This window comes from Varanus komodoensis, unplaced genomic scaffold (assembly GCF_004798865.1).
Source record: "Varanus komodoensis strain SLA01 unplaced genomic scaffold, ASM479886v1 scaffold17, whole genome shotgun sequence".
Lineage (NCBI taxonomy): Eukaryota > Metazoa > Chordata > Lepidosauria > Squamata > Varanidae > Varanus > Varanus komodoensis.
The window spans coordinates 17,539,378-17,564,196 of record NW_025335505.1 but is presented as its reverse complement, the minus strand read 5'-3'; the positions used below and the strand labels follow the sequence as shown (position 1 = coordinate 17,564,196).

At 38.6% G+C, this 24,819-nt stretch overlaps 1 protein-coding gene across 6 annotated transcripts in view; it reads right to left on the bottom strand.

The window, feature by feature from the left end:
* Positions 1-24,819, bottom strand: part of ZNF407 (zinc finger protein 407) — a 334,032-nt gene that overhangs the window by 293,156 nt on the left and 16,057 nt on the right. For 3 of the 6 annotated variants that reach the window (XM_044426431.1, XM_044426432.1, XM_044426433.1), the window contains exons 2-3: positions 14,700-19,503; positions 3,698-3,812 (exon numbers count right to left, since the gene is read on the bottom strand). In XM_044426431.1, coding sequence (XP_044282366.1) covers positions 3,698-3,812; positions 14,700-19,437 — 4,853 coding nt within the window. In that variant the 5' untranslated portion in view covers positions 19,438-19,503. Of the gene's footprint in view, positions 1-81; positions 849-1,374; positions 2,837-3,697; positions 3,813-12,459; positions 12,546-14,699; positions 19,504-24,819 lie in introns of those variants that run through there. The other 3 variants (XM_044426434.1, XM_044426435.1, XM_044426437.1) reach the window with 3 other exon arrangements.

Here is a 24,819-nt window from a genome sequence, read left to right as displayed (position 1 = left end):
CTCTCTCTCTCTCTCTCTCACACACACACACACACACACACACACACACACACACACACACACCAGGGGCGTGGGGGGAGAAAGAGGGAACGAACTACATGCATGCTTTTCCAGAAGTAATCCTGCGTACAATAAATTATGTTTTGAAACCTGAATGGTGGTTCTATTTTAATAGATAGTTTTAAAGTTTTTGCAAGAATGCATAAAAAAGAACAATAAAAAGAGAGCATAGGCTGATTTCAATTTTATTTACATTTCTGGACACATGAAACCTTCCTCACCCTTGACTTCCCCTTCAAATTATGTATTTGTTTATGCATGCCAAGTTAAGAAAAGAAATAGAATGGAAGGTAATAATGCAAGTTGTTGAGTTATTTTTGTAAGCTCTTCGTCCAAAGCAAGTGCAAGGCAAGAGTGGATGCCTTTTTAAATCATAACTTGCCCATAAATTCTGTTTAAAATCTGGAGTGCTAAACAATTCATTTTTCATGTACCTGAGGCATAAAATCTAAAAAGTGCACGATAAGCCTTTTTAGTGCATTCCATCGGCACAAGTTTTAAAAAGACAACTAAATGCTGGGAAGCAGGTTCGATTTGCTAATCTTAGTGTCATGAACAACTTCATAGCCAGACTTCTGAAAATTAAATTTAAATAGGTAGCAGTTGGGTACTCACTGAAAACAGATCCCTTCTCAAATAAGGGATGCATTTCCCATTCATGAACATAACGCAAAGGAAAACAATCACCACACATCTGCCGATAAGGAAATGAGTAGCAGACGGTTTATTTCAAATGCTGAAAGATTAGTAGCTTCCAATTTCAATAGCAGAGTATTTCTACTGTGCAGCTGGAAAAAATTAAACTTAGATTTGAAACAATAAAAGCAACATGCAAAAACACTGCTGTCTTTTTCCTCCCTCTCTGTTGACCGTGCTACATGATACAGTACATAAAATCTTCTCCTCATTTTTAGCACTTAGATTGCCATTATTTTACAAAGGTTTTGCACTTTCCAATTCATAACGAAATTGTATTTCAAGGCAATCAAGTGAAATCTTAAATCCATAATCACTGACATTTCACCCTTTAAAAAATGTCCGGCCAAGTTGTGTAGCAACTGGAAAACAATTTAACATTCTGCCAAATACAAAACTTGTCATTTATAATCTAAAAGTCATAGCATACAGTTGAAACTACGGAAGAAAAGAAAACATCATACAGGACATTCTGTTTGTGACAAAATTACCAAGTTAATGTTGCTGAAAGATCACTTCACCTTTTAAAACATGATTTTTTAAAAAGGTAAATTTATAGCAATTAAAGCTAATGAAGAAATGCAGCATGAGCTGCTTATGTTCAGGAACTAATAGGTCCACTGAGCATTTCTAAGATTATTTAGCTATCAATGATAATGAATTGACATTGTCAGTGGTGTTAATGTACCAATGCTCTATACTGCTACTAATCCGATAGCCAATCCCAGCAATTTTATGTTGCCACTTTATTTTTAAAACTGCATACCACCCTCTCCTTTTGGTTAATATGGCAGAAATATAGCACAACGTATTATACTCTCTCTCTCTTTCTCACACATACACAATTTATACACAAATGCGCACTAACACAGAAAAGAGAGAGACTAAGGAAGGTTGGCCTATGACGTATTTCATTGCCAGTTTTAAGTGCACAAGCTTTGCAAGCCTTTATTGTTTTTAAGGACTTTGTTGATTCAGCCACTGTTAACATACAAATACCTTTGGTCCATATTGGATTAAATTTAATTATTTTAACTGAAAAATAGCTAAATGTCTATATGAAGGAGATTTTTGTTTATCTCTCTGTCATTACATGTTGCACTATGAGCCACTCAGACCGTCATAATAACAAAATAAATTCTTTATCAACCCACAAAAATAATGAGATGAACTTTCTGATATGGCATTCAAAAAGGCTTTGACAAGTGATGCATTTAAGTGTGCAGCAAATATAAATATATACTTTTAATTAATTAACTAGTGTCTTTGCAAAGGTATATGCAAACTTTCCCCTGCCCCCTCACTGATACGCAAGTCCATTGTAACTGCAATGGAACTAAAGATAGTAAGCCAATCCTGTATTACCACCATTACCCACACATAAGATATGTTGACTGCTCAAATCCAAGTCCAAATTATGCACAGTATCTAATTGGACATTAACACTAATGTAAAATTACATTTCACAATTACTTTGCATAGCTGGCTCAGTGGTTTTCTGATGAAAACTCGTTGCGTTAGGTAACACTATTGGCCTAGTACTAGAGATCACTTACCCTAGTGCAATGTAATTTATGTTAGTGCTAGCGTCTGACTGAACAGTTTGCTTTGCTTTTCACAGAGTTTGCAATCTATATTTATGTATTACTTTTCAGGCAAAAGGTTCTGGTAAACCAAGAAAGTCTTGTATGCAGCAGAACTGCCAGACTTTTGCATTCACCAGTGGTATTTACTGCTCTAAGTATAAATAATAGTCCTCCATTATTTTACAGTGGGCAACTTTCGCAATCACTTGCATTGTGTTTTAAAGTAATCTGGTCACCAACAATGCACTGCCTTTCCGGCAGGGAATAACATCACTCTTACCATTATAAAAGCACCATTTCGGTAAGAGACACATGAATCAGTAAAAATGATTCTACTTTGCTTTCAAACATTGCACTCACTTTGTAAAGGGGTTTAATTGCAAGTGTTAACAAGACAAAAATCTGGCTGAAAACATCCCAGAACCACCTGCCTTACTCTTCCGGGTGCATTGGGCCATTCTATTCATTTGCCATCAGGCCTCCATCAACTTATCCTGTTTTGAGGAAAGCATTCTAATATGATGCATATATTCACTAATTCTTTTAGCACAATAACATTAAAATATACTTTTAATAGAAGTGTGGTACTAAAACCTACCTCTGAATGTCCTATGATGTACCATATATGCCATGGCATTTTAAAACCTTTTAAACATTTCTACTAAATTAATTAGTTTTGCATTAAAGAGTCTCAGAGCCTCCCTATTAAATGCAACACATTTGAAGTACAATTAAACATTACAAATGGTCCATCTGATGAAATAGCCATTACGAAAGACAAGAAAACAGGCTTTTCTGCAACATTTCAGCATATACAAGATGTTTCCAGTTCAGTGTTTGTTTTTTGTTTTTCACATATACTTCTTATCTGTGACAATATGTAAACCCTTTGAATATTTTTATCTCCTGTGTGCCTGCTACAGTACAAAACCCCTACAGGAGCTCATAATCTGTTCACTGAGCTAGAACTATAACAAGATATAGCACAAATACATTGTATGGGCACACATACACAAAACACACACCAAATTAAAGTCTATTTTTTGTACCTTTAAAAGGGAATTTACAGTTCTCCTTGGCAATGTGAATGAACATCCTATAATTTAGTCAATTTACAGATTACAGGTTCAAATTGACCTTGTAGCCCATAAAATTGCTCATCTGCGGTACTGGATTAGAAGTAGGAAAAGAATGTCATAACTGTATTTAAGGAATTTACCATAACAATAGGAAGGAGGATATGCATGCATAATTTTAGCCTCTCTTGCTCACATCCACACTTTGAATGCTGAAACAATGCATAGCTTGCACTCCTCTCCAGTTAACCAAGGGAGGAACTGTTTCAATTTACTCACCCACAGACATGACACTTGTATTCCCTCATCCCAAGGTGCCTCTTGACATGGTTTCTGGCATCTCCTAGCTGAGCTGTTGCAAAGTGGCAAATCTTGCACTTGAATGGCTTTGATCCTAAGTAAAATTTAGCATAAAGATAAGAGTTGAATTAGAATATTATATTACCCTTGGATAAAGAAATCACAATTTGCAGGGGGGGAGGATAGCCTTTTAAAAGGGGTGGGGGGAGTGGGTGTGGAAACTACTATCCAGTATTTAACCTGCTTAAAGAATCTTGCCTAGCCTGAAAGTGAAATTTTTCTATTGCATACATTTATAACTCCAGGGATGCTGTTAGGGTATGTGCCACATATTTCTCATTAAAGATACTTTCCCGAAGTTCAAACACAAAAGTTAAGCGAGAATGGCGTTTCATTAATGAGCAGTCACTTATTATGGAAACAGTATTGATAATTAGACGATGAGACACTTTGGAAACTTTAAAAATGAGGCCACAAAACTTGTTCCATAGCCTTTGTCCACTATAAACTTGGCAGGACTTGGAATATAAGCCAGCAAATGCATGTTCTAGTTAATTTCAATGCTACAGAAGTTTCTCCTGAACCAATATCTGTGGAAGTCATATATATGTGAAGGCTACATATTGTTGATGCGTAGAAGCCACTTCTACGCATCAACTCTAGCTAGGGAAGTGGTGTTGTAACTACTTTCAAAAGGATCAAGGGTCATTCTGGTTTCCCACCATACTTGGAGTTTTCCAAGAAGCACATGATGTTATTAGGCATGGTCGTCTTGCTGTAGTTTTTTTTAATACAGCACCAGATATGTCCCTGAAAAAGAGACTGTTTATAGCTACATACCATACCAAAGGACTGTGCGTGTTTAAAACAAACGGCAGAATTGCACTTTTTTTTAAGTGTAAGGAATCTATTTCAGCCGTTACCTTTCAGCACTGTTCCTCTGTCAGATAAGGAATCGTTTTAAACCTTAACACTGATATTTCAGGTCTGTCTCTCTCCTCATGAGGGGGGTGGCAGGGGAGAGACCATACAGAAAAAAATGATTCATTGCCTTTCTCCTGCAGTGACATGCACTGTATGAATATACAGTGAATAAAATATTACACCTTTATGACTGTTTTATGGTTGGGAATTTATGATTATTCTGAAAACCAGAAGTATTGACATTTTGGCTATTATTTATTTGAAGAACAAACTGTAACTGCCTAGAACAGACCTAAGAATTATAGGATTCCCACACACACAGAAAAACACAACTGACATGTTCGTTTGCAACACCATGAGGCCAAGGAAAAAAGTAAAACTGCACCTTCTAACTAAAGATGACTTTCCAGCCAGACTGCAATGATTATATTATCCCAAAAATGCAGTCACTGAACCTGGCAGGTGTCAGTACAAAGCAGTAACACATCCTTTTAAAGTATGCTATGACCCTTTCCAACTTTTATAAGACCAGATCCCTATATCCATAAATCCCACAACTGCAGTTAAGGGTAAGTGCAATATGCTTGCAGATACTTCATATTATGTTTGGTATATGTTTTGTGAAGAATTTCTTCCAATATAGTTAAGCATAATATGAAATATGGGAGCTTTAATAAATATACATAAAAGAGCTTGGATAAGAAAAATGTTACACTACATCATACTTGATCAATGAACCTTTCTGCTGTGCCCTTGAGCAGAGAATATCCTCAAAGAAGACTTTGTTTAAATTGAGAATCTCAGTTAAAAAAAATTTAGAGCCTTAAATTTCAATTTAATTCCCAAAAGCTGACGAAAAATGAAGCATTTAATTTTAATCTTCTAACAGAAATAAAAAAGTCAACAGTACTAAGCACGGGCAGACAAGGTTGAATATTTCACAGTTCAATGACAATGAAGCCAGATCTCTTAATACTTCCATTTCTAGTGTTAGAAGTAGATGTAAAATATATTTAGCACCTGAATAGTTATATCCAGTCAGCTTTATATGTTTAAATGTCAAAAGCAGGTTGATACTGCAGCTAACACTGATCACATTCTATCAATCACACGGGAAAATTCCAGTTTATTTAAATTATCCTGATAAAACTGAATTAACGATTAATTTGGTGGCATTCCATATCAACATGGCATTCTATAAAGAGACCTATGAAAATAAAATAAATTTGGGTAAAGTCAATCTACCTTCACATTAAATACAAAGGATTGAAGTTGATGTTCTAACTCACCAGTTTAAAGAGTAATTAGGCAATATATAATGCCAACACCATGATTAGCTATGAGGAAGCACTATTCATATTTATATTTCTATTTTATTTCATGCAAGCTAAAATATCTTGCCGATTCAGCCACGTGTTCTCTTTCTCCAACATGGTAAGCTTGTTCTTCTGTTATCTCTGGAGTTCCATGGGCGCCGTCTATGTTTTGTTCTTCTTTAAATTACAGCTTTATCATGACACCACTGGCCAGCGCAGACGGCATGCTTAAGGAACTTCTAAGTTTGGGGCAAACTTTGACAATTATTACTTGTAATTTTGATATTATATCTATACCCACAAGAAATTACAAATATTTGCTACCACCCATTTGACTTATCCACATTTTGTTGTGTTACTACCTAGAATTAAAATGGATTTCATTGGCATTGTTACCATTTGATGAACACAAGATACTCAGCACTGGGAAGGTGCAAAATATATTTATTGGGAAACAAAAGTTAAGCAAGCAAAAACGAACTGGCACATTTGATTGCATATGTATTCACCCCCTTTCTTCTGACATGCCTAAATAAATGGCTACAACCCCTTGCCTATCAAAAGGACTCCAGGATAGTCTACAGGAACACCAGTCAGGGTTGGGTTATTTAAAAAAAAAAAAAAAAAAACCAAGCTCAGACTATGAATATCCTCCAGACTACTCCTAAATCCATTCTTACAAAATGGAAAAATAGCATAGCTGACACTTTGCCTAAAAATGGGAATCCACCAAAGCTCAGGGAAGATCAGGGAAGCAAGGCCTTAGGCAGAGAATGATCCAAGAAGCCAAAGGTAGCTCTGAGGGAACAGGAGATCGGTAGTGAAGATGGGAGAAATTGTTCATGCAACAACGTTATCAGCCAGATATTCCACAGAGCTGGGCTTATGGAAGCATGGAAAAAAGAAAGCCTTTGCTAGAACAAACCTCTATTAAAGCCCATTTGGAGTTTGCGCAAACACATACAGGAGACACACGTGAAAGGTTTTCTGGTTTGATGAAACCAAACGTAAACTACCTGACCTTGCTGCAAAATACTGTGTGATACAATACCAACAATGTTTATTCACCACAGTGAAGCATGGTGGTAGCAGCTACATGTTGTGAGGATAATTTTCCTCAGCAGAGGACAGCAGGGGATGGTCAGGATGGAAGGCAAGATAGATGGAGTCAAATGAAGGGCAATTCCAGAGGAAAACTTGTTTTAGACTGCAAGGCAGCTGCGTCTAGGATGGAGATACAACTTCCAGGAGGATAATGCCCCTAAACACAAGTAACTTTGGGGTGGTTTATGACCAAGACCCAAATGTCTTAGGTTTGCTCAATCAAAGCCCAGATTTGTGGCAAGTCTTAAAAGCTACTGTTCATTAGCTATCCCCATCCAACCTGGCAGAGCTGGAGCAGTTTGCCAGAAAAAAAAAAATGGGCAAATATTGCAGGATCCAGACTTACCCAAGAAGACTCACATCTGAAACTGTTGCCAAAGATGCTTCTAGCAAGTACTGACTCAGGGATGAATACTTATGTATCCAACAAGTGCCAGTTTGTTGCTGTTTACTTTTGTGCCACAATAAAAATGCTTTGCATCTTCAGTATTGAGCATCTTGTAAACATTAAATGGTAAGAATACCAATGTAATCTATTTAAGTTCCCGGTTTTAACACAAGAAATCAAACAGGATTGAATACTACCACAAGGCACAGTACGTTGTTACACCATTATGAACAGTTACAGATATTAATAATTATATCTTCTCTTTCTATCATATTGACCATTTGCTCCTAACAATTATGAAACTCGTTCTACAAAATCCAAATGTTCAAACAAAAGCTAAACATACACTATGGTAAACCATTGTTGAAACTAAGGGAACTTTCAGCATGAGTTTGTGATATGGTGAAGAACTTAATTTTCACAGGAAAAGATTTAACATTGTACATGGTTTTATCCAGTCAGCATTACCTTGTATTTGCATAAGCTGTCCTATAGATCTTTGCTATTACATGTGTGTGTGTGTGTGTGTGTGTGTGTGTGTGTGTGTCTAAACATGGAAAATTAGATATACAATCTAACACCAACTCAAAAATAATGGTTTTCCTTTCAATATCTATAGCTAAAAATCTCATCTTGGCCTGATCTTTTCTGTTACTGCCATCTTTTCCTTGCTGGACTCCACTCTAATGCAGTCCCAACTCTTACATCAAATCCTTCTTCTGAAATGTTCTTCTCCTTTACTGTTGTTATTGTTGTTGCTAATTTTGCTTCTGCACTGACCAATAGACAAAGTAGCCTAGGCAGTGTATAACAGCTATTTTTTTTAAAAAAAGCAATATAAAATAAAAGTTAAAATGACATTTCATTCAAGATATTATACCAAAGTATAATAACAAGCAACTAAGACTAGTCCATACTACTAGGCCTGCTAAAAACAACTAACCATATTTAATTTATATTTATTTATACATTTTATATTTCTAAATAAATAAATACCAACCACATGTGCTGTTTGGACTTTGCAAAATGCCCTGCACAGAGGGCAGTCTTAAGCTACTACTAGGCAGGCCACAGTGGGGAGATCATGCCATGCTCTGGTGACTACCAGAGTGGCTTCCTTTTTGCTATTGATCAGGCCTCCCTTAGAGGTGGCATTTAGAGAAAGGCCGAAGGTATTGAACTAAGCAGAAGGTGGTAGACTGCACCTTTAAGACCTATTCAATGGAGTATGTGGTCCCAGACTGTGGTAAGGCTTTACAGGTTAAGACTGGAATTTGAATCAGGCTCAGAATCATGCAGGCAGCCAATATAAGTGTGCCAGAATTGGTGCTACGTGTTCAGACTTACTGGTCCTAATTAGTCAGGATGTTTTGCACAAGTTGCAGCCTTCTGAGCAGTGTTCAAGGGCAGCCCCACTGCTCCACCAGTCCTGAAATGCTTCACCAGCTCTTCACTAAATAACCTTGAAACTGCAAAAACATGTTTATCTCTATCCCTATGGCTCCTCCTCAGTACTAGACAAGCCTAACTGAGCTGACAATTATGGGTGAGAGTTGGGCCGCTTCTCTATATCATGTATCCTACTTTACAGAGAACGATCCTCCATTTGAAGAGCTGCATGGGAGCAATCATGCAATTGAAAGTATCCTCCATTAAGCAAACTGTTTTGTCTAGCTCTAATGTAAAGATGAAGAATCACAAGGAGGGAGTGATTTGTATGCTTTGCTCAGTCTTCCATCCAGGTGCAGCTGATGGTCAACACAAAGCATACAAGTCACCTGATTAGGGTCTTGCTCACTGTGTTGCATTTATATTTAAATTGCAGTAAATTTAATTCAAGCTTCCATATAGCCGGGGGAGCCTGATCTTGCCTAATCCTGGAATTCAAGCAGGGCCAGGCTGGGTTGAAATCTGGATGGGTGACTTCAGTCCTGCATTAAGAAAGTGCTGCTAGGCCCCTTCCAACTGTATGATTCTGTAAATATTTCTACACATGCATTTGTTGTGGTTTAGTCACAAAGTCATGTCCAACTCTTTGTGACCTCATGGACAACACTCCTCCAGGCTATCCTTTCCTCCACCATCCGCTGGAGTCCACCCAACCCCACACCAGTAAATCCAGCCAGCCACCTCAACCTCTACCATCCCCTTTTCTTTTTGCCTTCAATCGTTCCCAGCAGCAGAGTCTTCTCCAGTGAGTCCTTCCTTCCTTCTCATTAGCATATACTTTAAGATGCATCATCTTTTTTCTTCCTTTTTGGTGATGTAGTTCCTCTTCCTGCCAATGTACAAATGACCAATCTTGCACAAGCCAACAGGAAACAGCAAGATGGAATTAGGTAAGCCAAGCTAATAAAGCAGAAGCCACTGAGGCTTCTATTTCACCTCACCACTTCCCCAAACCAAAATCTTAGGATACCTGGAGAACTAGCTGTACACCATGTGAAACAACACTATGAGTCCCTTCCATGTGGCTGGTGTCCAGTTCAGGCAAGGCCTGGTGGGAGAGATCCAGGAGAATGGCCCTGCCCCCATGGTTCCTGTATAACAGACTTCCCCAGTCTGGTGCCCCTACCCCAGTTATTTTGGATTACAACTTCCAGCATTTCTGCCATTAGCCATGCTGGCTGGGACAGATGGGGGCTGGAGGGCAACTGATCTACCCAAGTCAGGCACAATCTCACAATCTCAAAGTGGGTCCTATACCACTAAACTTAATGCAAGACATGGTCCCATATAAAGAGAAGGGAAAAGTGTGTGGTCCAACCAAATAGCTGATCTAGGAAAGGTGTGGTGCAGGAATCCTACAGGCATTGTATTCTCCCCCTTCTAAATTGTTCCTTACTGCTTTTAAGTGTTTAGCAATGTCATGACCCCAAAGGACAGCAGTGACCTGGGCATGCACTTAAGAGGCTGAAGGAACCAGAGGTGCTGACAGAGAAGGCACCATTGCAGAACTGAAGACCCCCAAGGAAAGGACACTGGACCTTGAGATGCATTAACACAGAATGCCACTTATAATTTGGCAACCCAGATTATTAAATTGATGTTTCCCTGCAGGGAGTTTTCAGTGCCCCCACACCACACTGAAATGTAATCACATGCTGGGAGTGGAGGAAAAAACTAAGATTTTACAAAACTGTGCACAAGATACTGAAATGTGTAGAGGTTTGATGATTATTCAGAAAAGTTTTTAATCACACAGATTTCAAGTCTCAAATAATCTTGCATAATTACCCTGGAAAAAAATGGGATCTAACCTACTGTGGTTTAAGCAGATAAGCATTTGAGCAATGTCTTCATCACATTAGTATCTCTACCCAGAACCCACTTGTGGCTTCTGAGAAAATCATAAACAAGAAAGGGACAGAGAAGCGACTATATTTTCAGAATTGCAGTTGCTAATTATGCATGAGGACCTGTTTGAATTGAAAGTTGAAAAGTCTTCCACCTCTAATATTTCTTTTGCCTATCTTTACACTTCCTCATTTTCACTTGTCAATGTTTGATGGACTTGGTTGTAGATCCGCTATCTTGTATAACCTCCCCTTTGCTACGTGAGCAGCTTTGGAATGAGTGCAAGAAAATCCTTTATTTTCTACAATTTGTGAGAAAAAAGCATTTTAACCTATAAAGACCTGTAAAGGAATAAGACTGTAACCCTACAGCCGCTTAGCTGACAGTAAGTGCCATTGAACCCAATAAGACTTACTTCTGAGTAGGCATGCATAGACTTGCACTGTAAAACTGTTAAAAGAATTCAAAAAAGTAGGTGGAAATTTGGTATTATACCCATGCAGATAAGTTGGCATTGGCCCCTGCTTGTTTGTTCCACACAGGAGCCTACACTGTAGTGTTCTTCTTGGCCTCTCAGTATTGGCAACCAAAACTCATTTCTTTCTATACAAAACTCCTTTTATTGTGCAGAAGATGGGAAGAAACATTACATAAAATATTCAGTAAATCAAAAAATAGGAAGGGAAAAAACCCCAGGAGTTGGAAGAGTAAAAACCTCTTCCAGTTAACTATTAATAAAAATACCAGCATTACTATTTTATGTGCATAAGCAAAGTTATCAGAAAAGCAATTCATTTTAAGGTGCAGGGAGAAAGAGGATAGATTAAAACCTCTTCAGCAACTCTTCCCCCCAAAAATGACTTGCAAAATGGAATGGTAGATATGTGGGTTGCCACCCCCCCCCTCCCGGTGTCCTTTTACAGTACATTCACATCTAATGCAAAGCACAATAAAAATACACTTGGTGATAAGACATACACAACATGTTAAAAAGTGTGCTAACTTTTACTAAATGTTACAATCAATGATGTAACTTATGTAAGTAGGGTTGCTTTGTCATATATTGATAGTTACCTCACTTTCACATCCACATTAACTTGATTTTAAATGCAATTAATACATATAGTCAAGGAAGACTAATGGACTACATTCTGCACTTAACCTGGTGGACATTTTCAAATGGCACAAGTGACCAGTGCAAACCTATTTTGCATTGTAAACGACTAAATAAATCTTAATGGATTAAGAATGATCAGCTATCAACACACAAGGGAAATTAAGTGCTGAAATGCCTACATTGATTATTTTAAATTATTAGCCTTACTCTGTTCTTGAATTTGTATGCTTTTAGTGAGCTTTAACACATTTACAAGACTTATTGACTATAATTACAAGAGAATTCAAGTAATGGACACATCAATTATAAGCAACATGTCTTGACCAGACAGTTGCATAAAGAATTCTAAAGAGAGCTCCATTAGCATCTTTCCTGTAGTTTTATTCCATTTTAGCTGCTTTAAGAAGGCATATTAAGGGCTTATACAGCTATTCTGACCATGGGAACATATCTGTGTCTTCTAAAAAGCCATTCACAGATCCAAAATCAAAACATTTCATAAGCATTATGCACAAATATGGTATTGGCAAGATGACTAAGTTTGGAATTCCTAAAGTTAAGATAGCACTGCTTCACAGAATTAATACTTTAGTTACCAGATGTCACCTGACTATGCTCCAAGGCAATGCCACTTCTTCCCAAATGAATCTTGCCCAGTGAATCTTGCCCAATGCCCTTCTTCTAAGGAAACAAAAACTATTTCAAGATTACATCAAGAACATTAATATTTTATAATACTTTGCATCTCATGGCTTTTCATTTTCTTTCTAGCAACTGTGCACTAAGTTTCAACTACTGCATGAATTTAAACTATAGCTTCTATAATAAGCCATTATTTAAAAGTACAGTAAAATAAACCTTACAGTTTTAATGAAAATATGTTCATTGAAATGTGAATTTATTATTCAAATCCAGTCATAAATTCAACCAGAGAGACACCACTTGTCTAAGCAGAGCTCAGTGATTTAGAAAAGCTGTCTATTTAAAATAAAGAATGTATGGCAGGTTTATAGAAACATAGCAGTGAATTTTTACATAAATTTAGAACTGCAGCTTATGCATTTTTGACAAAAGTGTTGTTTTAAATTTTTCTACTTAATATAAAACATAACAAGAGAATGGAAAATGTGGCACAGCACAGGGTCTAAATCACCAGGCCCAATTTCAACAGGTACCACCTCATCACTACCACTGCGTATTAAATGATGCCCAATTGCAAATGCCGTTGCATTCATGCAAGCATCATTCTATAACTGGCATTCTTCATTAACTAACCCCAAAACATATATGCACTATTCAGCTATTCAATGTAAGTGCTGGATTTCCATTCCAAAGAGGCAAACTGTTTGTTCATTCATTTCTTTATTACATTTTAATCCACTCAATAACCTAAAGTGGCATTAAGCTAAGGTTGCCACCAGACTGGTATTATGCCCGCCTGCCAAATGCTCAGTATCTGAACATAGACAGTAGAGAAAGATTGCTGAGTGTAGGAGAAAAAGAAAATAGTAGGAAGAGACTGGAATGTGCTCAAAGAGGGCATGACTGGCACATTGAACAAGACCCCTCTGTGTTGCTAAGGTCCTAGTTACCATGCTAAATGCAAGTTCTCAGTTTCACTTTTCCCAAAGTAGCATAAATGCAGAAAAGAGAAAGATTTGTAGAGGAGGATCAGCAAGTGGGACCAATACATTGTGAACTCTTCCTCATCCTTCCAACTTTCTCCTGCAAATGCCTCCCAAGGCCACATTCTCTTCTGCCAGGTTCTTTCCCAAACATAGCTATGAACAAAGAGTGAAAAACTGCCTGTAGGAGCACATTTTTGTTAATCCAGCTGTAGTACTGATCTGTATGGACACCAAAGAGTAGGCTTGGACTGATCTGCTTGCATATCTACAACAGGACTGAATCCCCAAACCCCTTTTAGTATATACAAAGCCTCAGAGCACGGGAAGAAGAAGAGTTAAGGCTAAGTCCCTGATGCACAATTCCTAGGTTCGCTTTTTGGAACCCCAGAAGCAGAGGTTTAAGAGATCCCAATTATAGGGAGCACAGGCACTTGCACATTCCCTGTTACAGGTAAACCTGAGTGAAAATGCAAAATGACCTGGATGAAACAACAGTTCAGCGAAGGAGGTAAATCATCCTTTAAAAAGGGATCTGTTAGTTGAAGGGGGAAGCAGGGAGGAAGAAAGGAGGTGAAAAGGACCAAGGAAGCGGGAAGCTGTATTTTGCTATGTTTTCTCTGGGCAATACCTGGTCCTTACTCATCTTACTCTAGCTCTTGTGGCTGCAAAACCCTTCATGAGGACAGATCACAGCTGTCCTCCCACTTTCTCTTTCTCAGCCCCTCTCCCTTTTTCCTCCATTTCTCCTCTAGATTAGGCAGGCGGGACAGTCCTTGCAAGGCAAATGGTCTCCAAATCTGAAAATAATTCAGATAATGCTCTGTAATCCAATTAACATTAAGAAGTATGCTAACAAAGACAAGAAAACTAGACAGTAATTTTAAAAAGCCTTCAGTTTTCTTCTTTTTGTTGTGAAATTTCAAGTACACATGGACTGATATAGGAGTGAACTAAAATTTATGAGGATTGGGGTGCAATCCTGTACATATTTAGACAGAAAAAAAAAATCTCTTACCCGTTTCAGCATTTCCCATTCAGCATGTGGAATGCTGGGAGTTACAAGACTTTTTCTGTCTAAACACGCATAGGATTGTGCCCTTAAGATTTTTTTTTTAAATAGGAAGGGGGAGAAACAGAAGGTGTGTAGCAAGACTTTAAAGCAGTTTCCATTTGTAAAGCACTGGCTGGACCACTTGTTGATACATACCTGTATGAGTACGAATATGAGCTAGAAAGGCCATGGAATTACTGCTTCTGCACATCTTCCCACAATATTTGCAAATATTGCCTTTGTTTTCTTCTCTCTCTCGGTTAATTTGTTCAGTATCTTCAACGATGTACTTATTGACTTCCCGGAGCAGTTCTTCGTGTTGTTCTTTGATGTGGAGAAATAAATTTTGTTCAGAATCAAAAGGCTCTGTGCACTTAACACATTTAAAAGTGGCACCCCCTTCCGGCAGTTCTTCAACACTTGCTTGTTCATTTCTCATGTGGCCAGCACTAGCCAGGTGCTGGTGGAGATTGCTTTCAGTGTAAAATGACTTCCCACACAGCAAGCAGTGAAAATGCTTCTCTTTTGAAGGATGCTTCATGGCTATGTGAACATTTAATCCACTCAAACCATCTGCTAAAAAACCACAGTCATCACAGCGTATACGAGGAGATTCCCCAGCAGAATGTCCTTCCGCTTTCTTCTTCTTCCCACCACCCTGTGGGACATCCGTTTTCATGGCTCTGTCACTGACCTTAGGGCCACTTGGACTCTGTCCCTCAGCAATGACGACTGGCTCAAAACAATCTTCCTGGCTTTTTAGCTTCACTATAGAGGAATCAAACTGACCCTCTTTGACCCTGCTGCCAGCACTGGTGAAAGCCTCCAAACCTTCATTACTTTCTTGCACACCTTCCACTATTAAACTAGCTGAACCCCAAATATTATTTAAAGATGCTTCAGCTTCCTGTTGTGCATGTATTAGGGTATCCTCTTCCATTACAGCAGACTTTTGCTGGATGCGTTCCTGTTCCTCTAAATTATGCATATTTTGGATAGTTCTTTCAGTATTTTCATCCATTGTTTGCTGCTTTAGTATGCTACATGTTTCTGAAAGTATAGGCAAATGGGTTTTATCTGTTTTCACTTCCTCAGCAGATACCTCAGTACTTTCATGTCCTTTTCCAATGTCTTCCTCAAAGGTGTTCTTATTGTCTATCACATTTGAATTAAGGGGATTTTTGTCAAAAGCTCTGTTCTTGTTTCCAGTTTCTGCTGTAAAATGAAAATGCCCCTGGACTGTTTCTTTATCACCTGTATTTTCCTGCAGAACACAATCATCTTTTTCTTTAAATGTGATCATCTCATTAATTTTAACACCTTCGTCTTCGTGAACAGTGTGTTTACCTGCATTCTCTCTACCATTTTCAGCTCCATCTTCAGTCTCAGCATCAAAGACTGAACCTTCTTTACAAATTTTTGAAGTGGTACTATCTTCTGAAGCTAAATAATTAGGTATGTCCTTTGCTTTTTGAGTGGCCTGCTCTTCTAGACTTTTCCCTTCAATGTTTTTATACTCTGTATCACCCAGTATAATCTGAAATTCTTCTGAGGGGTGCTGTTCTTCTTGAGACACAACAGCAGTTTCTTTGGCAATGTTAGATTCATCCATCTCCTCTCCAGAAGATGCACCTATATATGATTGTCTTTTAATTTTATGCTTCTCCGTTGTAGCATGCCTCATCATCTCACGGCGAGTAACTGCATAATAGTCGCAGGCCATGCAATAGTATTCGAATTCTTTAGTGTGTTTACGTTTTATATGCACTTCCAGAGAAGAAAAAGAATGTGCAACGAAGTTGCAATGAGCACACTTGTTATCGCTTGCACTTGCAAATCTTGCTTGAATCAATGAATCTCTGTCTTGACTAATGTTACCTGGCTCTGCATTTATATACTCTTTTACTTCTGAAGAGTTCCTGTCTCTGTCAGAAAGGTGAACTGCATTTCCAACTTGGACTTGCACTGTACTACTGTGATCATCTCCCTGGCTTCCCGAAATACTATTGTCCAAAGGTGGAGACTGATTGCCATGCTCAAAAGGTTCATTCAAAGTACCTCTCAGACTATTTATCTTCTTGATGCTGGCTTCAATGTTACCTCCTTCTGGGCAAACAATGATCTCTAACTTTTCCCCACCATTAACTTCCAAACGGCCTTTATGCTTCTTTGTAGCACAGTGCCGTTCCATGTCACCTTTAGTAACAGTATAATAATTGCATATTTTACATAAATAGCTGTACTGGTGACTATGCTTTCGTCGAATGTGAACAGTCAAATTTGTAACGCTGGATGCCAATAAACCACAATGTGGGCATGTTCGAGAAATAGTACCTTTAGGTCTCCCTCTCTTCTGTATACTACCCAATCCCGACTCACTGCCTTTAATGCCTTCACTTAATGGAAACATCTCCTTATTTACTGATACATTCTCCAATGTGGAGAAGGGAACGTGTATACTTTCATTTCCAGCTACATTCTTTAAACTCCCATAAACTGAAGGCTCTGCCACTTTTTTACCATCATTTGCACCTACACATACCCTTTCAATACATTCCTCAAAGCGCAAACCAATATTATGTTTTCTAGCATTTTCAAGGTGTTTACTTCTTTTGATGTGCTTTTCCATTCCTTCTTTGCTCAATGAATAAAGGTTACATGCCTTACAAAGGAAATGATATTCCTGTGCATGTCGAAGTTTTATATGTCTTGTAAGAACAGAAGATGATCTTGTTTTATAAAAACACTTTTTACACTGAAATCCAGCTCTGCTCAGGACCGACTCCTTGAACTCATTACCAGGGTGTGTCACAGATGGCTTGGGGATTTCTTGTTGTAGTTTAAGTTCTATGACCTTTGGAAGAACACTTGATTCTACTTCAGGAACAGATGCTGTTTGCAAACTCAAGTCACTGTTCAGTGGCCAAACAGTATGTTCTTGAGGTAATAAGTTAATATGTTGTTCAGTTGTGTTGTGAGCTGCCATTTCTTCTTCTGTTAGAAAATACTGGTGGCAAGTAACACAGTAGTGGGACATACTGTGCTTATCACTTACGTGTTTCCCCAGGCTTATGTCATTTAGGGCAACAAATGAACACTGGGTACAATTTATCCTGCCATCACCTATACGATGGCTGTTCTTTTGGCAGTGCAGTTCAAGGTCCTCTCTGGTTACACAAGAATAGCCACATATTTGACAATCAAATTTATGCTCTTCAGCACGGACTGTGTCAACGCCCAACTGTAGACCTTCTGTGTTTGGCAAAGTACATCCACAGTGAGTATAAGGATGCAGAGTCTTCTGGACATCAACAGCTTTCTTTGGAGAATGCTCGGGCCCTGGGGTGACGGAAGAACATTCATTCATTCCATCTGGATTAAGTGCTTGCATTTCTGAAGCAGCTTTGCATAAAGTGTTAACATCACCTTCCGTTTGTAAAGCTTTGACCTGTGATAAATCACCCTGACTGAACCCAGCCCTAATGTTGTGCTTTAAGCTGGAGTCAGACTTGCTCCTTTTACCTATACCCAACAGATTATATCGTCTTTTAATCTGCTGGTTTAATCTGAAAGAACCACTCTGTTTGAAAGCTATTCTTCGGGATAAGAGGTTCCTTTTAAGGTGAAACTTATCAAATGTCTCTGTGGTATATACAGTGCTTACTGTCTCTTGGCTACTTTTAGCAGGTTCCAATACTTCTGGATTGCATTCGGAAGATCCTAAAACATCTAGCTTTTTAGGCTGAGCTTCACCGTTTCCACCCACATTGCAGAGAGATGCTTCTTCACTGGTAATGTTCTCAGCTACCTCTGTGGAGATATTTTTTGATGGTATCCTTTCAACAAAAAGCTGGCAGTTTTCTTTCAAGTTCTTCAACGTATTACTTGAAAGCCTGAGTTGATTCAAAATGGCACTTTTTGTTTTTGGTTTGTTAAGTGCAGATTTTGTTCTCACATTCTTTTCTTTGACTGAAAATTGCTGTCTTTTATGAAAGGGTTTTTTTGTTAATATCTTTACAAATCCTCCACGGGCAGCAAGGTTTTGCCGCCGGAGGTGTGTTTTGCCAAGAAAATGTGCACGCAGGTGATCTTCTTCAAAAGACTGAAAGCCACAAAGATCACAGAAATATCTAAGATGTCCAGAAGTCTGCTTGACATGCATGTGCAAAGATGGGCTGTGTTCTATTTTATTTGTACAATGTGGGTTCACATGCTCTTTGGATTCTTTAAGGTGGCTTTCCTCAATATGCTTTTCCAAATCAGGATCAGTAGAAAAGGTCTCATCACAGGGTTTGCACTTTGAAACATGTTCATTACTACTGGTCACACTGGTTTCATCACCTAGAAAAGATGGTGTGCATTCTGGAAGACGCACTGGATCACCTTGGGAATGTTCACTCTTCGCATGTAATTCCTTTACTGTATTATCACGTTCAGGCGTACAATCATGCTGCACACATAAAGCATCTGAAATAAATGCTGCACTACTGGGACAGGCATTTATAGCTACCCCTTCCATAGTTTCACCTGTTGTTTTACCTATTCCTTCAACATCTTCACACTTTGTAGGAGTAACTGGTTTGGCTTCAGTATCTCCAGCATGTTTTGAGGCCATCAACTTTAATTTTTTGGGGACAGGTTCATTTTCAAGCACATTTGTTTCAGTAAGGTCTTCGTGAACTGATCTGGATAATTGCCGTTTGGATGCGCCATTCTCTTCCACCTTTTTCCCTGGGTTTTTCTGTTCTTCAGTTGAAAATGTGCTTATTTCAGAGGTAGAGAAACTCTCACTGTGAGCTTTTTCAGCTAAAACATTTTTAGCAGCTTCTTGTACTAATTTGTTTTCTACACTCTCATCACCTTCATAATTCTTCTGATTTTTTTCAACATCCATCCTTAATGAAGATGGTGCTAAGCACAGTTCCCATAAAATGAATCAGCTCATCTGCTCTAGGGCTATCTAAAAGAAAGAGAGAGAGAGAGAATAAGAGGTTATTAGCTTTTTGTGTATACAAAAATAGGTACTGCTTTATTCTAATGTGATGCATAACTTGTAGAATGTCACCTATTGTTTAAAAAGGCTATGGGGACATTCTCAGCTAATGTTTTCAGTAAACATTTTCAAATAAACTGCCCCAAAGCAATCATATCTCAGTGAGGAATATCTTTGAAAATCTAAATAGGGTTATTTCATTCTTTGGAAGAAAGGGAACAGCCATTGTGAACAGCCAAGCATGTGCAAGTGGCTGCTTATGTTAGCAAAACTTGTTCACCAAGGAGAGAAACTAGCTTTAAGTATTCTTAAAAACAGAATATTTTAACAAGGCAGGAGTCTTCAGTTTCATTACTGAGGAACATGTTCGCTTGGTTCCAACATTTACTCACTCAAATAGCAATGTATGCTTAAAACGGAACTAATCCAACACAAGTAATTTCATGGTTGTGACATAAGTAACATGCCCATTCAGGGAATTCAAATCTAAGAAGCTGAACCTCTGTTTTTGACAGCCTAGGTTCAGTACCCTGTGACCAGGGAGAAGGGGGAACAGATTGTTCTTTCCTTTGTTAGCAGTTTTACAAATAAGGGTGCAATCCCAGGAAAAAGTCTTACAACCATACCTAGCCAGCACTGCTTAAGTAATGAACTAAACAAATGAAGTAAGCAGCTGAAGCAAGCAAGTGCAGTGGCCACCTGTACCTTCATTCATTAGGGGAGGACCACTGCATGGCACCTGCATTGTGTTGGGGATCATATGCAAGTCCCTCAGGACTCCCTCAAAGTTGGTCCTTGCCCTGCTGAGCAGCTAAGTCTCCTCTGCATGTCACAACCACACACTGGAAAAACATAGGAAACCACTGTTCATATAGGAATGCAGATGATTGCTCCAGCACAGATCCTATAACTGGAACCGGATTTAAGCATGCCTGAAGATCAATAATTTGTCCCCATACCCAACCAAGAATGTTGCCCCCTGGCCTATGAACCACTGTTACTGCACAGTGGTAGCTAAGTCAGCCGGCTATTAGGCCATAAGCATTTTTCTTGTATCAGTGGAAGCTTATTGCCACAATATACTCAAGAGATATGGGTAATATTTCACATTAGATTTACTATTAGTACAGCAGTAAAATTTTGAAGTTAAAAACGGGCTCAAAGTACGAAGTGGCATAAGAAAAGAATTCTGATGACACCTGGTGGCCAATTTACACAAAGAAACTAAAACTGAAAAGACGCTGTATTGTAAGAGCAATATTTTGAGAAAATGTTTCTTTAAAATGCAAAACCTTAGCCCACAATATGCTCTGAAAGATATTTCATATTTAGATTCAATTTAAACACAATCTGTTGTGGCTGGTTAAGTAACATAGATTTTTCTATTCAAGCATTTTCCTTTTACAAGTTGCTCTTCAAAATTATTTTACTTTTATTTCCCACGAAAATTGTGGCAATCATTTTCTTTGGTTCTAGTCCTTGTTTATGAATATGTACTCTAACCCATCAGAATCTAAGTTTACAGGGTTTTCCACCACCAGCCTTGCCTCAAATTTATCAGAAAACATACAAAAGCAGCTCTGCAGGGAAGACTTTTGAACGATTCTTGAGACACATCCCAACTTAAAGGCTTGGGAGCATCAAATCTATGCCAGGCACAAATGCCTTGAGCATAGTGGCATCACTCCACATCTGCCATACTAATATAAAATCGCTAAGTGCCTGCGCCTCCCCATTTTCCCCAGTTTTTGCCAAGGGTGGGAGAACTGAAACAGTGCAGACAGGCACGTCTTCAGGTGTGACTTAAGGAAGGCTAGGCAAGGAGGAATTCACCATCCAGAGGGGAAGAGATCGTACACATGTTCCCAAGGCTAGCTCCCAATAGAAGACAGCAAAATATCTCAGGCCATTTAGAATTTGCTTCCCCCCACAAGTACGAATATATATTTTAAATAGTTAAGTAGTAAATATGAACTTATCCATTTTAAAGTATGTTGCATGTCTTGGAATGGCTCAGAAATAAGAAAAGATGAAGGAAAGGATATGTGGAAAAAGGTGGAAAGTGAACAAATTCAGTGCCATTAAAAGCAGACATATGAGATTCCATGTATCTTCTGCCATTTTTAAAAAGGTTGTTTTATTATCAGTGTAACTAATCACAATGAAGCCATCTCTTACTGCCAAAGACATAATAATGAATTTTCTTTACAGCTGAAGAGAAATGGGATTTGCTGTTCCATATCAAACTGGAACAGGCTATATAAATTCTTCTTCATATTTATTGTTCAGTGTAATTTTATCTATAAAATCAGATATGAAATATTAAAAAAGTAAAACAACAGAATTTACATCCTTTACTTAATTTAGTTTAAATGGTCTGTTCACTAAAAAGAGGGGAAAGGTTACATACGTATTATTTCGCTCCCTCCATTCTCCCCTATAGCTTTCCCATTATACACCACATTGTTTTTAGGATTTATAACTCAGTTGGAAAATCTACACTCCATACCAAATGTCGGTATACATGTGCTATAAGATTTTTAAAATTATCCATCTTGTTACAGAACAGAGAACCACTGGGAAAAACTCTCAAGGAAAGACAAATGGATTAAAACCTTTGGCTGAAATGCTAAGCATGTTTAGTAGAAAGCATGTCCTATTGAACTTGGTATGAAATGCTCCTGTGCAGATACATTTAAGAACAGGCATTTAAGGCAATGAGGAGATCCACACCAGATCCTATTTATTTATTAGGAAACAGAATTTCAGTATCTATGCAAAAACCTCTTTATCACGGTCCAGGCACATTCTAATGACTACAAGGGTAGTTTCCACTGCATTGAGATTGTGATCTTGGGTCACACAAAAATACAGGAAAAGTAGGGGGAGTTGGAAGGATGTGTGCAGGAAACTAGTCTGTTATATGATTCACTTGATTCTGTGCTTGTTTTTTAGTTCAGTTACCTCTGCATGCAGGTTCACTGGATTGATGGTGTAGATATTTTTTAAATATTTTCCTCCTCACAAAAAAAAAAAAAAAACGAATTTAGAAAAGGAGCAGGGTGGGGAGAGAAAGGGGGAAGGCTATGGGGCTATTTGCTGCTGCCGTCCCACCTCCGATCGTGTGAAGCCAACAGGATCAGCACCACTGCCTGCTTCTACCCAAAAGTAATTCCTGGAAGACAACTACAGCCCTTCTTCTTTGCTGACTTTCCTATGATTAGCTTCATTGAAGTCAACGTGGTTTACTTTTGAGTAAGGCCTATGAAGATACTGTAATTTACTTCTCAGCAGACATGCATTTTCAGGCTTGAAAAATCATTGCAAATGACTAGGGAGGGAAGAAGAGAAGCAGCACTGCATTTACTCTCTAGTTTATTGGGCAAAGTCATAGGGTGAAGAGGGAGGCAAGAAAGCAACTGAAGGATATCTCAAGTCTTCCTGCTGTTTTACTAAAACCCAGTGGGACATTTCTTCCTCAGCTCACCAGTGCATGAAGTCACTCCTCCTGGCCCCAGAGTAGTAACACGAGTTTAGCATACACCAAAAATATGGATAAAACCCTCATTAATTAAAAAATCATGATATAACTGGCCTGAAAACATCCATAACATGACAAAAATAGCACAGGGAGGACAGGTTGAGGTGAGCTACCTGTGCCACTGCAGTGAGTCAGGCATTGCAATGCTGATAACAACCCCTAGCATAGATTGCCCAAATAATTAATATCCGTACAATGTACCCAATTTGCAGGTAGTACAGTAAAAATTTAGCAGCAAAAGAGAGACAACAATGAGCAGAGTACATAGTAGTCCGAATAATGAAGAATGCTTATATCTGCAACTAAAGTGAAGGTTTATCTTTTGGGTTTCACTCTAGTCCATGGATTTGCAAGAGCCATCTCATAGTCTGCATTCATATAAGTTAACACCTGCACTTACCTAATTTTGGTATTACATGTATTCCTGGTAAAATAAGGTCAAAATGAAGATGAGCACATTCCTAAACGTTCACTGGCTATGGGTCAGGGTATAAATTACACTTTACTATTGCTTGTATATCATAACACTTGTTTACCAATAAGGACATCCCAAAAAAAATCCACTTCACAGTATATAGGACCCTAATTATAACAGAAGACCCACAGCAGTACAGAAATAGCTATTAGGAACCCTGTTGCTTGAATGAATGAGAATATTTGCCCTTCTCTTTCATAGGCAAAGCATTCTCTCAGTCACTACATACTATTTAATAGGCACAAGAATAAGGCAATAGCACTATCAGCACTCTCTCATTTGTGCACAAACACCTACTGAAACAATGACCTGGTTTGCATAATCAAAACAAGCCACAGGGTGACTTGCTTTAATTAGTGGCGCATGCCAGGCCATATTAGCTTAACTACCTGCCCAGGCACACTCAAATAATCTGAGGCCTTCTACTGGGATATTTCCCTTTCACATAAACCATGCCACCCAGGTTCTGATAACATGACCACTCACACCTAGATAGCTAAACGTGCCTGGCATGCATCAACAACTTAAACAACCCACTGTGGCTTAATTAAGCCATGGTGGCATGCCTGATAGTGCAGAATGGATCTAGATGTTAAGCCATTGTTTCTTGCTCTGTAATGAGTAAGTCTAAAGCCCCCACTCTTGGCTCTCCAGGCCAGCTCTCCCCAGCACAGTGACTTTAAATGCAGACCACAGCATCAGCAGCTGTTCCTTTGTACTGTAGCCAGCTTCTGCCAACTGATGGACAAACAGTTATGCATTGGGAAAGCCTTGCCACCCAGGGGACTGAGCAATGTGGGCAAAAACATGTGTTATCCTACTGTCTGGCACCTCTGAGTTTCTGTACTGCTATTGCTTGCACCACCTTATGTTGCTGTGGGAACACTTCCTCCACAGTGGGTCTGGACTGGCTCTGTCCACGCATGACTAACATGAGTTATGTTCAGCAATACTGTTCCCCGATTGGTGAATGCCAAGGGACTACCATGAATGGTAAGACAAATTGACAGAATGACTATTTTCTCTGTATTTTGGAATGGTGTTTGCTTCTCAGTTCTTCTCTTCAGGGCACATAGGAACCTATACTGATGTTACACCAAGATAGGTTGGCCATTAGCATGTGTGATCCATAGGTTTGTCTAGATTCCCAAGCATGGGAGGTTTTCTTCTTCTCCAAACAACTAAACAGAAAACAATATTGGATATTGAATACTTTGATTTTGATGTTCAGTGTCTTGCAAGCATCAAGGCTGAATGACTCAAACAG